General features: G+C 39.6%; 1 protein-coding gene across 8 annotated transcripts in view; it reads left to right on the top strand.

Annotated features, from left to right (window-relative positions):
• LOC101974187 (solute carrier family 28 member 3) overlaps positions 1-13,662 on the top strand; it is a 117,618-nt gene that overhangs the window by 79,710 nt on the left and 24,246 nt on the right. For 7 of the 8 annotated variants that reach the window (XR_013438023.1, XM_078047397.1, XM_078047402.1 and 4 more), the window contains 6 exons: positions 3,592-3,680; positions 5,662-5,753; positions 7,729-7,918; positions 10,770-10,914; positions 12,128-12,241; positions 12,806-12,883. Coding sequence is in view for 7 of the 8 variants with exons in the window: in XM_078047397.1 (XP_077903523.1) it covers positions 3,592-3,680; positions 5,662-5,753; positions 7,729-7,918; positions 10,770-10,914; positions 12,128-12,241; positions 12,806-12,883 (708 nt within the window). In the remaining variant the exon portion in view is untranslated. Of the gene's footprint in view, positions 1-3,575; positions 3,681-5,661; positions 5,754-7,728; positions 7,919-10,769; positions 10,915-12,127; positions 12,242-12,805; positions 12,884-13,662 lie in introns of all 8 variants that reach the window. The other variant, XM_078047403.1, reaches the window with a different exon arrangement.

Raw genomic sequence — 13,662 nt, forward strand, 5'->3', positions numbered from 1 at the left:
GAGCCGGAGCAGTGGGAGACCTTGGCCAAGGCTTTTCGGGACCCCTTCTGGACAGGCCAGATACTCCCAGGGCCGGAAAGAAGGGAAAGAGAGAGACAGGGGAAGAGAGAGGAAGGGGAGGGTAAGGTTTTCTCTGGTGGCCGAGTCTTGAAGGTGTGAGGACTAGGATTTTAGGAGAGCCACTGAGACGGTGAAGGTCTGGGTGGGGTGATGTTCAGTTCTCTGTTATGTGTCCCTGGAAGTTACAGAGTCCTTCTAGGAAGACCTACAAAGCCTATGCTGGGAAACTACCATCTGGGAAGGGAAGGGAATAAGTTTGAACCCAGGAATCTAATCTGCCCTAGGAAGGAGTCCCTGAGGGCCACCGTAGCCTTAAAAGCTGTGGTGGGGTGTTTTCCTCCCCACAGGTGGGCAAAGAGGTTTGCCGGACAATCAACGGCCAAATCCTCCTGACACCACCATTGGGTTTAGGACTCCAGGAAAGGGAAACTCACCAACCGAAGGTCAGTGGTGGATGTAGTTCTGGCGATCCAGAAAATGGGTTCAGGCCATCCGGTGAGTGGCACTTCCAAAGGAAGAGGGACCCAAAAGTGGGTTTTAACCCTCTAACCTGGTTTTGGCACCAAATGAAAGAAAAGTGACCACAACACTCAGAGCAACCAAAAGATCTTTATTGCAGCAGTGCAACAAACAGAAAAAAATGGAGGAAAGAAGGGAGAGAGAGAGAGAGAGAGAGAGAGAGAGAGAGAGAGAGAGAGAGAGAGAGAGAGAGGAGAAGAGGAGAGATGAAGAGGGAGAGAGCAAGAGCAAGAGAGAGAGAGCTCGCACAAGAAAGACAAAGAGAGCAAGAGAGAGAGAGAGCAAGAGAGAGGGGGTCCTGGCAGGAGGGAGTTTTTATAGCCCAAATCTAATGGGGCCTCTGGGTGTGCAAGCTGCCTTGTTAGCCCAAGTGGAGGTTAAGTGTTCAGCCTTGAGCGGGGTTGAATGTTCAGACTTGAGGCAAACAGGTGATAAAGGACCAGATAGAGGGGGGTTTGAGTGCGTGGGCTATCTTGCAGCCAACATCTGTTCAGCCTGCCCTGCAGACAACACAGTTCAGCCTGCTCTGCACCCAACATGTGTCATCTATATTAAGATTATACTATCCCTTTTATTAGGTAGCAATGTATCTCACTTAATATATTGTAAAAAGTGTTTGTGCCGTTAATTATTCTTCCATAAACAAAAAAGAAAACTACTTAAGTACACATATAAACTTGCACACAGACATTTATAACAGCTTTATTCATAATTGTCAAAACTTGGAAGCAGACTTCCTTCAGTAGGAAAGGATAAATAAATGTGGTACATTGAGACAACAAAATGTTTTTCAGCACAAGAAAAAAGCTATCAAACTATGAAGACAACTGGAGGGATCTTAAATGCATGTTACTGAGTGAAGGAAGCCAATCTGAAATGGCTACATACTATACCATCCCAAATATAAGGCATTCTAGAAAAGGAAAAACTATGGAGAGAGTAAAAAGATTAATGGTTTCTAGGAGTTGGGGAGGAGAGAAGGGTGAATAGGAGCATTTTTAGGGCAATGAAGCGATTCTGCATGAAGCTACCATGGTGAGTATATGTTAGCTGCACAACGCTAAAAGTGAATTTAAATGTAAACTGTGGACTTTGGGTGACAATGATGTGTCAATGCTGCTTCATTAGTAGTAACAAATATACACTTGTGGTGCAGGATGTTATAGTCTGGCGGCTGTGTGAGGATGTATGGGAAATCTCTGTACTTTCATCTCAGTTTTGCCATGAACCTAAAACTACTCTAAAAAGTCAATTAAAAAATTTATTTACAACTATAATCAGAAAAGTAAAGACTGAGGAATAGCTACTGGATTTGGCAAAGTAATCCCTGTTTAACTTTGGCAGAAGCTGGTCGGTAGAAACATAATCACAGTGGTTCTACAGTGAACAGGAAGTAGGGAAGTGGTCATGAAAAGTAAAGGCAACCCTTTGCAGTGGCCAGACAGGGAAGGGACAACTCTTTGCAGGTAGAGAAGGTGCAGGGAAGATGCCCCATGATTGTAGGGGTCAAGGGGTTTTTGGTGTTGTGTTTTTAAAAAGATAAGAAAGTATTGAAAAAAGAGAAAAGGATACTAATGCTGGGCTTTGCATAAAGAGTAGATAACTTGGGACACTGTCACTGCAAGAAAATAACAACCATCTGACAACTGTTAGCCAAACTTTGAATATGGGTGAAGCTAGATCTTAGAAGGAAATAAAGAAATAAGAATCATCTCTACCCCTGTTCTTAGCATTTTCAGTTTGGACTCAGCTGGTCCTTCTTCAGGTTTTGTTCTCCCCTTCCTAGTTTCTGGGGTCCATCCCAGAAAATGAGGTAATCTGAATCATAAGTATAACAGAATTTGGCATTAGAGGACTGAAGAGACCTTTTTTATTCTTTCTTTTTAGTTCTGGGCCTGAACCCAGAGATACTCTACCATTAAACTGTAACCTCATTCCGTTTTTTTGTTTTGTTTTGTTTTGTTTTTGTTTTTTAATTTTGAGACAGGGTTTAAGTTACCCAGGTCTCCCTTGAACTTGTGATCCTGCACTAGCCTCCAAGGTAACTGAGATAATAGGTTTGCGTCACCTCGCCCAGCAGGGCTATGTGATCTTTGAAGATTCTTTCTTTTCAGAAGCATGCTAACAATTTATGATATAAAGTTCAGAGAATCAGAGGCCACAGTGGTTATAACACATGACAAAAGCTGAAATTTGACACCCTATCTCTTGGTGCACATTCAAAACTGTTTCTACATCTGTATACCCCTCACCACAAGTTTCCATGCTGTTGGTTACAACAGCCAGACCTATCAGATGAGACATTATTGCAGAAAGGGAAAGGGGAAAAAACCTTCTGTGCCTTCCTGGGAATAAGATGGTTTGTGGATATTTGAGAGCTCAGAGTGCACCTAGAAAGAGAGTCCACGAAAGATGGCTCAAGTATACACTGCATTCCATTAATTAGAGCAGGCCTTGCTGGGTAAGGGAAATAATAATATTCCCCTTCAACCCAAGTGATAGAAGGATGTTATGTCCCAAGGGAACATTGGTTTGTCATCTCTTGAAGATGCTGAGCTAGGATTCACCTCCGCAGACCAAGCAGTGAGCTTGCCAGAAAAATAAAAGTAGTTTTGATCTCAGTCCTTTGGAAATTGGAGCTGGTATAGTATAAAGGGAGATTTATGCAGCCTCTGATATTAAACTTCATTTAACTCTTGCCTGAAAACAGAACTGGTGTTGAATAATTACAGTAGAGACAGGAGAAAAAGCAGAAAGATGAGCCTGTTCCCATAAGGAAAGAATGCCAACGGCTCCTCTGGGAGGAAAGGGAGAGATAAGTGTGATCCTGAATTTCTCATAATTATAGGAGGAAAAAATGTCTATGCAGTAGATAATAGGAGACATTTTTTTGCATAACAATTTTAAAAGACCTATTGGAAATCCTTGGTCTGAATTCTGAGCTAAGGAGATCAGAGTCCATAATGCCTAGTATTTTTTTTTTAATTTCATCTCAGCTCTAATGATTTCCAGGGTGAAGAGTTGGTCAACATTGAGCAGGATTCTCTAAGGAAAGAAGAAGAAGAAGACATGGAGGATGACCAGAACACACATCAGAAAGGGTAGAGCATTTAAACTAGGGAATAATGATGCCTGGGCTCCTATTTGTATAAGTCCCTTTGTTTTATCCCCTTCTAAATTTTAACACTTGTTATGATTTATTAGAAACTGTCACCACTCCCATCCCCACCCACCCAACACCATTTTCAGAAAAATTAATGGAGCTCTAGGATGATCAATGTAGTCAATTCAGACGGCTGATGTTCTGGGAACCCAATATCTGGATTTAAATTCACCCAGGACAGTCTTCTAATTGAAGGTGCAAATTACCAAGTAATCGCTCCAGTCCATACAAAAGTAGTTAATTTATCTTCTTAATGTCAATCAATAACAATCGGTTTCTCAAAACTCAATCCACTTTAAATCTCAACAAACTGTTGCTCTTACCTTGTATACCAAGGTTCCTACCATAATGTAGGAGAGGCAAGATTATTACCTTTAATTTGGGGACCAGGAAAAAAGCTCAGAGAAGTGACCTACCTAAGGTCAATCAGCCAGAGAAAAACAGAACTAACTTGGAATTTCAGCCTTTGATCCCTAGTTCAAGATTGTATGGTACTCTTATTATAACACTATAATATTTATCCATTTTGGAAATCCCATATAAATTGATTTAAAATTCTACATCTCGGAAAGAATATTTTCCCTATATTGGGAATTGAACCCAGGGGCACTTTACCATAAGCTACATCCCATCATTTTTAATTGTTTATTTTGAAAAATTGTCTTGCTAAGTTGCTAAGGGTCTCACTAAGTTGCTGAGATGGGTCTCAAACTTATGATCCTTTTGTCTCAGTCTCCTGAGTTGCTGGAATTACAGGGATGTGCACCTTGCTGGGTTTGAGGAATATGATTTTTATATATAAGAAGGTATCTATAGAATCAGTCAGAATTAGAGTTGGGAGGTCTTGTCACATATAAACCATCAAGAATATTAACCACTAAAAACTGAGCTGAATTTTATCCTTTATTTTACTTTATGATTTTTTGACCCAGAAGGGGCTGAGAAATTCTCATGGTCAGATATACTCAGGTTTCACTGTGTTATTGGTAGTGAAATAAACACCAGGCATTTGGAAATTGTTCAGCCTAGATAAACCAAATAACCTAAGTGTGTTTCTCCAACCACTCTGCTCTGTGGAGTCAGGTTGCTATAATGAACAACACACATCCCCTACAATTAAAAATAAAGTCAACCTACAACAGACAGATGTACCTATTAAATGTCACTCTCTGTCACTGATACTTTTTTTAAAAAACACCATATCCACAACTGAGGGTGGATATTATTAGCTTTTCCTAAAATAGATCATGAAAAACATGGTCTTTATTCTACTTTTATTCACCCAAGATCTTCCAGAGCATTTCTAATGCTCAGTACTCATATTCACACACACATAACAATGAGAGTAACATGCAATAATACTCATTATTATGACTGATCTATTCTGATAACTTCCCATTTAGAAAGACTCTTATGATTTACCATATTTTACCACATAATCTTCAGATTTATGTGAAAATTTTTTGCAAAAAAAGTGGGGCACAATTGTTACATGAAGCTTTTAAAAGAAATTGTGCTGCTATTACTAACAAATGATTTATTACTAAATTGTCTTTGGTACAAGATTAAGTTGCACAGAGTTCTCATGAATGTACGTTACTGTGGTGGTGACAATTCTGCAGTGAATTATGGGGTATCTCAGCTTTTAGTTAGTTACTCATCTTCCCTGCTCTGTTCCCAGGAACATGTTTTCTACATCTAATTCCTCAGGGTTTGGCACACTCAATTCTGTGAAGATTAATCCAACCCATGGCTGATTTTCGTCTAAAACGAAATAAATTTCCCATTTCTGTTTTGTAAGACATATGCCTTGTGAACGTTTGTTGCTTTCTTGCTTGCTTTATAAAGATTAATGTAGCCTTAGCATCACGGTTTATTTCATGTTTACTTCTCTCTGCCTTTTTGCTTTTGTGTTCCAGGTATTTGGAAAGGAAGTACGATACAGTTTATGATTTTTATAAAAAACACAAAACTACTATTCGATACATCATTTGGGGCATTTTACTGACAGGTAAATACCAAAAAGCAATATAAATATCATTTTATACAATAGAATAGGTAATTTTAAAGAATAGAGGTGTATTTAGCTCACAGTTCCAGAGGCTTGAAATCCAATGTCAAGATGCTAACATTGGCAAGGACCTTCTTTGTGCACCATAAAGTGGCAAAAGGAATCCTAATTTGAGACAGAGTATGCATGCTAGACTGGTTCTCTGTTCTTTTTATAAAACCACTAATGTCATGTGGGGCCCCACCATCAGACTTCATCTAATCCTAACTATTAACATATGAATTTGGGCATTAAGTTTCCAGTAGTTAACTTTAGGGAAAACATTCAAACTTTAGCACCTACCCTTCTCTGGGGGCTCACAAAGACTTTGTCATTGTGATATGGATTTGGAGAGGTGAATTGGTTAATGCAAATCTGGAAAAACTTGAGTAACTGGCAGACACAGTGATGATCACAAAAAAAAAAAACCTACTTGTAGCAGGTGAATACAGGATGTAGAGCCTAGAGCCAACTAGCCCACTCCTCTTGCCTGAAGGCAGAACCAGAATATCTCCTGCTTTTACTCCCTCCATATCCCATTTTAAAGAACACTCCTGCTGGGGCAGTGGCACACACCAGCAATTCTAGCAAGCAAGATAACAAGTTTAAGCAAGGCTCAAAATAAAAAGTAAAAATGCTGGGGGTATAGCTCAGGAGTAGAGCACCCTGGGTTCAACTCCAAGTACCAATAAATAAATAAATAAATAAGAACACTCTGTCTACAAAATGTAAATGATCCCACTCAAATCTACAGACATTAATCCAAGATTGCTGTACCACCAGTGTCACAAGTGTCACTGGTTCTCAGCTGAAACAGGAAACAGTAAAGTTGATAATCTTTCCCTGTAGCAGGTTGTACTTTAGGCTTGGTGACATATTATACATACTATCAAAACAATGCAACTCTGCCAGTGTGGTTAAAAAAATTTTTAAAAATAAAAACAGGCAGACGATATTTAAACAAACATAGCTTTGTTTCAATAAAACTTTATGTATAGACTACAAGTACAAGCAAACAATGTATTTGTACTTGCCACTTACAAAACAAGGAACAGACCAGCAGACTGTAGCTTGCTGACCTTTAAAAACAGGGACCTTATTCTCATCTGAGAATCTGCTTCTTCAAAAGCCTGCTCTAGTCATTGCTCCCACTCTTTTCCTTAGAAATACTGTAGCACTTAGAGATTGTTGGTAGGTTTATTTCCCTACTCAAGCTTAGGCCAATTCTAAGCTGCAAACCTAGAAAACCAATACCTCTCCGTCCAGTGTTGCTTTAATACTTAAACTTTTTCTGATAGTAGCTCACCTACTGAATCTGAATGGGGGCGGGGAGAGAGTAAAAAGAGAAAAGCTAAATGGTTGAGCATCAGGATTCAAGAATTAAAGTCTGTAAGAAAATAAATAATACCCTTTCTGTGACCAGAATCAAGTATCTGGGCTGCCCCTCACTGGGTACTAATATTGGAGAGATGAGTGTTGGCAAAAAGAAATCAGGATTACTCAAGGCCAGCCCTGAGGAAACCAGAAGGCCTAGGTCCCCAAGGTTGTGTCTTTCTTGGTTTCTGGGCACCCGGGGGTTTTGAGGGAGGGAAGGAAGCAGTGAGGCTGCAATCTGGACAGTCCTCTTCAATGAGGGAGTTGGTTAACATCTAGGTAGAGCTTCTCTTTAGCCAAAGGATTAGGGACAGGTAGAAGGGCAAAAGGGAAGAGGAAGCCCCTCCACATTTCCTCCTAGTCTTCATGGTGTGAATAGTAGGGATTTGTTTTGAAATAAATAAGTTAATAATAACCTCCCCCAGAGGAGCCAGTACCCACGTTAGAGCACCCTGCATTCAATGGGTTCTTGATTAAACCTTCCCTTCGCCAGATTAAGGCTGGAGGCTGGGGCCCAGGCGGCTTTAGTGATGGTCATAGTCTGTGTTTGCCTCCTGGACAGGTTACCTGGCTTTGGTGATTGCAGCCTGTGTGCTGAATTTTCACAGAGCGCTTCCTCTTTTTGGGATCACCGTGGCTGCCATCTTCTTTGTTGTCTGGGATCACTTGATGGCCAAATATGAACATCGAATTGATGAGATCATATCTCCAGGCAAAATGCTGCTGAACAGCCACTGGTTCTGGCTGAAGTGGTAAATGCAATTGCTTCTCTTATTGCAATTAAGAGAGATATTATTTTTTTCCAACACAATTCCAAAAATTTCTTCTAAAATTGCTTCCTCATTTATGGGATATTGAAGCTAGAAACAAACCTTGGGAGCGATCCATTATGATGTCTTCATTTTACAAATAGGAAATCAAGGCCCAGATGAGATGATGACTCATTTGAAATGTGTTCAAGCATCCCTACAATCAGTAGCCTTAATTTCAAGTTATACTGAATGATAAAATGTGGTCCAAAAAGACATTGATTTAATAACCTTCTAAGAACTTCATTAGAGAGACACCTACATATCAAAAAGTGGTTAAGAGTATAAGATAGCACAGGTTTTAGTCATTGCACCAATGGCATTAGGTCTTCCTAGCACTTTTCAATAGCATGGCCTCAGGGTCAGTTAGTAAGCTCAGTCCTGGCACCAGTCAGGGAACAGCAACATGAAATCTAATCTCAGTACCTATTTAAAGACTTTATTCATAAATACAAAATGACAAATATAGGTTTTTGTTTGTTTTGTTTTGTTTGCAGTATTGGGAATCAAACCAAGTCTTCTACATAATAGGCAGGTGCTCTTTCACTGAGCTACACCCCTGGCCAACACCATTTTCTTATGCAAGTTATTTTTTTGGGGGGTGGCATATGTTTGTTTCCTTGTTTGCTTTTGTGGCACTAGAGATGGAACCCAGGGCTTTGTACACACTGAGCTATGGCCCAAGCCCCACAAGTTATACATATTCCTAATACAACTTATTTATCTTATTTACAAAATATATTCAATCATGAATTTTTTTTAGTTCCTCTATGGTTGAACATTTATTTTATTTACAATTTTTTGCTTTTTATCATTTTTTTTTGTTTTTTTTTTAAAGACAGAATGAGAGAGGAGAGAGAGAGAATTTTTAATATTTATTTTTTTTTAGTTCTCGGCGGACACAACATCTTTGTTGGTATGTGGTGCTGAGGATCGAACCCGGGCCGCACGCATGCGAGGCGAGTGCGCTACCGCTTGAACCACATCTCCAGCCCCTTTTTTTTTGGTTTTTTGTTTTTGGTTTTGGTTTGGTTTTGTTTTGTTTTGTTTTGTTTTGTTTTGTTTTTTGCAGTACTAGGGATTGAACCCAGGGGATGCTCTGGTGCTCTACCACAGAGTTCCATCCACAGCTCATTTGATTTTTTAATATTTTGACAATAGCTCACCTACTGAATCTACCAGAGTAGATTGCCAAGTAGTTGCCAAGGCTTAGTGATCAAACTTGTGATCCTTCTGCCTCAGCCTCTGAGTCACTGGGATTATAGGCATGCACCACTACATTCAGAATTTTTTTGCTACTATAAATGTTGTGATAAGCATAAACCTTTGTTTTTTAATCTATTTCTGGTTAATTTAGATCAACTGGTATCTCTCTATTTACATTTCCTTATTACACTTCCAATAATTTTTTAATTAGGCTTTCATTTTCTCTAATGTCTTTCATTGGCTTTTGCTACCTAAAAATTGGGGTTTAAAATTGCCTTGATATCAAGGACAATTAGCTCTGACTTTTTGTCTAACCAACATATTAAAATCATGACCTACAGATTGTAATCAAAATACAACAATTTTTTATCCATCATTCTTTCCATTTTATTCAATGGAAACTATCTATCCCATATTTTGAATTAAATGCCAAAACCTCAAGCCCCTTCTGCCCACTCTTAGTTAATGATCCAAAGGTTACAGAAGTATTTTTTTTAATATCTATTTTTTAGTTTTAGTTGGACACAATACCTTTTTTTTCTTTACTTATTTATATGTGGTTCTGAGGATTGAACCCAGGGCCTTGCACATGCCAGGCGAGCATTCTACTGCTGAACCACAATCCCAACCCCAGAAGTATTTTTAATATGAAGCTGTCCCAGCCCATACAATAATGAAAACTAGGAACGCAGCCAAGATTCTATCTTACCATCCCAGATTTGGCTTGTGTTTCTCTTTTCTCCTTGTTTCCTGCTTCTCTACCAACCTCAAATCTAGGGATCAAGGCCAGGACAGTTCCAACTCAGGGAGGTGGCTTCCTGCTCTGGGCAGGAGACCCTCCTCCTTGGAGGAAGGGCCTTATGAATTGCCAAAGCCCACTCTCCTCTAGGACCCACTTCCTTCAGTGACCACTAGAGGCTTTTCCTTCCACTTGTCTTTATAGGATCTCCTCTCCTTCCAGGTGGCCCTACTGGGTTGTTCCCAGGACCTCTCTCTCCATAGAGACCCCCCAAGGATTCTAACAAGAAACTTCATACATCCTTGGCCTAATAAATCAGGATTGTGCAGTCCCAACATAGCAAACAGCCTTTCTGGTTCTGCCATCAAAGCAATGAATCAGCCTTGTCATGCCCATTAGACTCCCCAGGGAGTCAGAACCCAGCCTAACATCCAATTTAGCTCTGTAGAGGCCCCCCAGCTACAGAGGACACCTTTCAAATTCTCCATTAAAGGGACAAAGCTAACATCTTACCCATCCCAAAAGACAAGGTAGAGAGAATCCAGATACTATTTTAAAGAAATAGCCAGACCTTCCTCTCCAAATGTCCTTTCTTCTCTCTGATCCCTTTGTGTATCTGTGAGCTGGTAAAGGGCCTGAGTTACAGAATGAGGGGGGCGCATTGTTTAATTTTTGGGTTATTTGCCATTTTTAGCCACAACCAAAAAGAGTCTATTACAATATGTGAAAGTGAAAGTGTAGCTTCCTGGTGCCCGGGTATGTTACTTTTGTCTGCATTTTAAAATATGTTACTTTAAGCCTCAAGTTAGCACAACAAATGATCCCAACACCTCCCTTTTGTTTCCTTAGGGTGATTTGGAGCTTATTGATCCTAGGGATCATCTTCTGGCTGATCTTCGACACGGCCAAATTGGGCCAACAGCAGCTGGTGTCCTTTGGTGGACTCATAATGTACATTATCCTTTTGTTTATATTTTCTAAGTACCCAACCAGAGTAAGTATGAAATTGGTTGGATTTTTTGTTTTGTTTTGTTTTCCCTCCCCAGGTGAAAAATATGATCAAAATAATGATCATAAAAGTATTTCACTATTCAATATTTTTCTTAATGTTCTGTAATTTAAGTGGTTAAATTGCCCTTCTTCTGGAACTTTCAAAGTATTATCTATTACTATCTCAATCCATTCTCAGTAATTTCCAGTTACACAACCAGTGGGACATTCTCTCCTTTCAAATCCTATTTCTACTCATGTACACCCTGCCTCTATCCAACATACATACAGAGAAAATCACATTCATTTTGATCTCAGTTTTCCAAGACTACGAATTGCTTAATAGTTTGCACTTGATCCTGCACTTAATCAAAGTTCTATTTGCAATTCAGGTTTTTCTACTCCAACAAAATTGTCCTTATACAGTTTTTTCCCCCAATTGAATTCAATCCAAATCCTTGTCTGTCAGCCTGTAACTCATGAAATGGGCAAGAATTCTGAGACCTAGAAGCTCTCACATATGAATCATGATGGCAAGCCCTGGAAGAATTTTCTGACTAAAAGATTGACCCGAGGAAAAAGCATTAATCTGAGGCCAAGTTCACCTGATATGATCCAAATCACTTGCCCTGTTTGGGTAAGCATCTCCACTGACTGGGCCTTTGCTCCCATAAGTCTTTTCAGACCTCATTTCCCCACCAAAAAAATGAAAACAGATGATTGTCCATTTCTGCTGCACATCCTGCATCTGCATTACAGGTCATTGGTTCCTTTTATAGCGAAACAAGAACCCCTCAATAGGGTAGAATTTCATTTAATTCACTTATAAAATTGTAAGATCAACAAGCCTCAGACACACTGAGAAATCATGTTCTGCCTTTCCATTTTCCAGGCAGGAGAAGTAATTATATTTGTCTAATACTTACAGTAAGACTAGAACAGCCAGGTCCTTCTTCCTTTAATGACACTTCTTAGACTACTCTTTGTGTCTAAGTTACTTATCAGAACTTAGTGGTTATTCACCAGCACTAAAGACTTGAAACCCAGGTTTAAGGAGAGGAAATGCAATCTTAAGCTTTTGAAGCTATGGTTCTATCAAAAGACAGGCTCCTGGCTCCTCAGGCCTCCCAAAGAAAAAAATCAGTGGTTCTTTTGATGTTTATGCTAAAGTCAGCATTAACTTTCTAATAAGATAATATCTCTGTCATTCTGCATAGGTTTACTGGAGACTTGTCTTTTGGGGAATTGGGTTACAATTTCTTCTTGGACTGTTAATTCTAAGGACTAAGCCTGGATTTATTGCTTTCAATTGGTTGGGCACACAAGTTCAAGTAAGTGTTTCAAAAGAATACTTTACATTTAAGATGCTTTTAACATTTGGATGTAATCCTTGAGGCATCTCAGAAATAGGTTTATAAGTCTGTAATATTTGACCCAGATTTTAATTCCATAGTGTGAATCAGACAAATACCTGTTTGTGTGGAATACATTAATCTGTCTAGTTAATTATGATTACTGCTGTCCTTACCTATATTATCTACTGCATCCATCCCCTATCCCTGTTCCCCCATCACCTTGCCCATAGGGATGTTACCCTTATAATCTGGTTTCTAAACAGAGAAATGAGCTTGCTTTCCATCCACTGGTAACAAGTGGCTCCTGTGTACTATCTCTGGCTTGCTAGAGCAATTTACCACACTCAGCTTGTTCTTTAGCAACCTAGAGTCAGACTAAATGTCAGACATGACAGAAAATCTTTATGCAGACATAATTCAAAAATACAGCTCTATGCCATTCATGGACATGGTTCTCATGCTCTGCAGAGCCTAGTGCTACGATAGCTTGTAACGACCATTTCAGTGGTTTTAATGATCTCTTTTTCTTTCTCAAATCAGATTTTTCTGGATTATACTGATGCTGGTGCTAGATTTGTCTTTGGTGAAAAATACACAGACCACTTCTTTGCATTTAAGGTAAATCTAAACTTTTTCCATGTACTTCCTGTCTTGTCAGTAGCTTCTCAATCTTTGTAGATGTTCAGATAAAAACCTAAGACCAAACACCAGGTATATAACTTCTGGGCTTGTTTTAGGTATGCAACACATCACCAGCCTTTTGCATTTGCAGTGTTATCTGAAGTCAGAGGATTGCACACATTTCACCAGGTTACTTCTGTATAGCATTAAGGGAAATATCTAGGGGAAGTCACAGATATTCAAACGTTGGGAGTTGGGGGTGGTCTTGGCTGAGGTATTTGTGAAGAATCCTATGGGGTAATAGTATCTTGAACTTCAGATTCAGGAGAAAGAACTTTATGCACTCGGCAATGAATGGGCATATGGCCCCCAATGGCTTCCAGGTAATAGTTCTGCACTCTGCACTCCTCAGTCCCAGGCACTTTGGGACAGCTGCTCAAGCACATTAACCCGTGTTCTTCCAGAGCCATCCCCAGGCTTCACCTTTTTCATCTTTCCTTCTGTACAACCTTTGCTGAAGCAATCTTGATGGATGAGCCTTCTGTTAATCAACAGAGGGGCAACCTGGCCTCTGCCTAGGCACAGTCAGTTCCCCACAGTCAATTTCCTCTTGGGGTTCCCACAAGCATCAGAAAATTCACCCTCTTCTGGCAAGTCCCTGCAAATACTGAGTCAGAAAGTTATATTTGGGCTTTTCTTCAGCTTTCTTTCTTGTGGTGTTAATGTTCATACATTTTCTCCCTTAGAGGTTCCAAATTTTCTTCTAAATTACTCAA

This window comes from Ictidomys tridecemlineatus, chromosome 4 (assembly GCF_052094955.1).
Source record: "Ictidomys tridecemlineatus isolate mIctTri1 chromosome 4, mIctTri1.hap1, whole genome shotgun sequence".
In the NCBI taxonomy this organism is placed as follows: Eukaryota; Metazoa; Chordata; class Mammalia; order Rodentia; family Sciuridae; genus Ictidomys; species Ictidomys tridecemlineatus.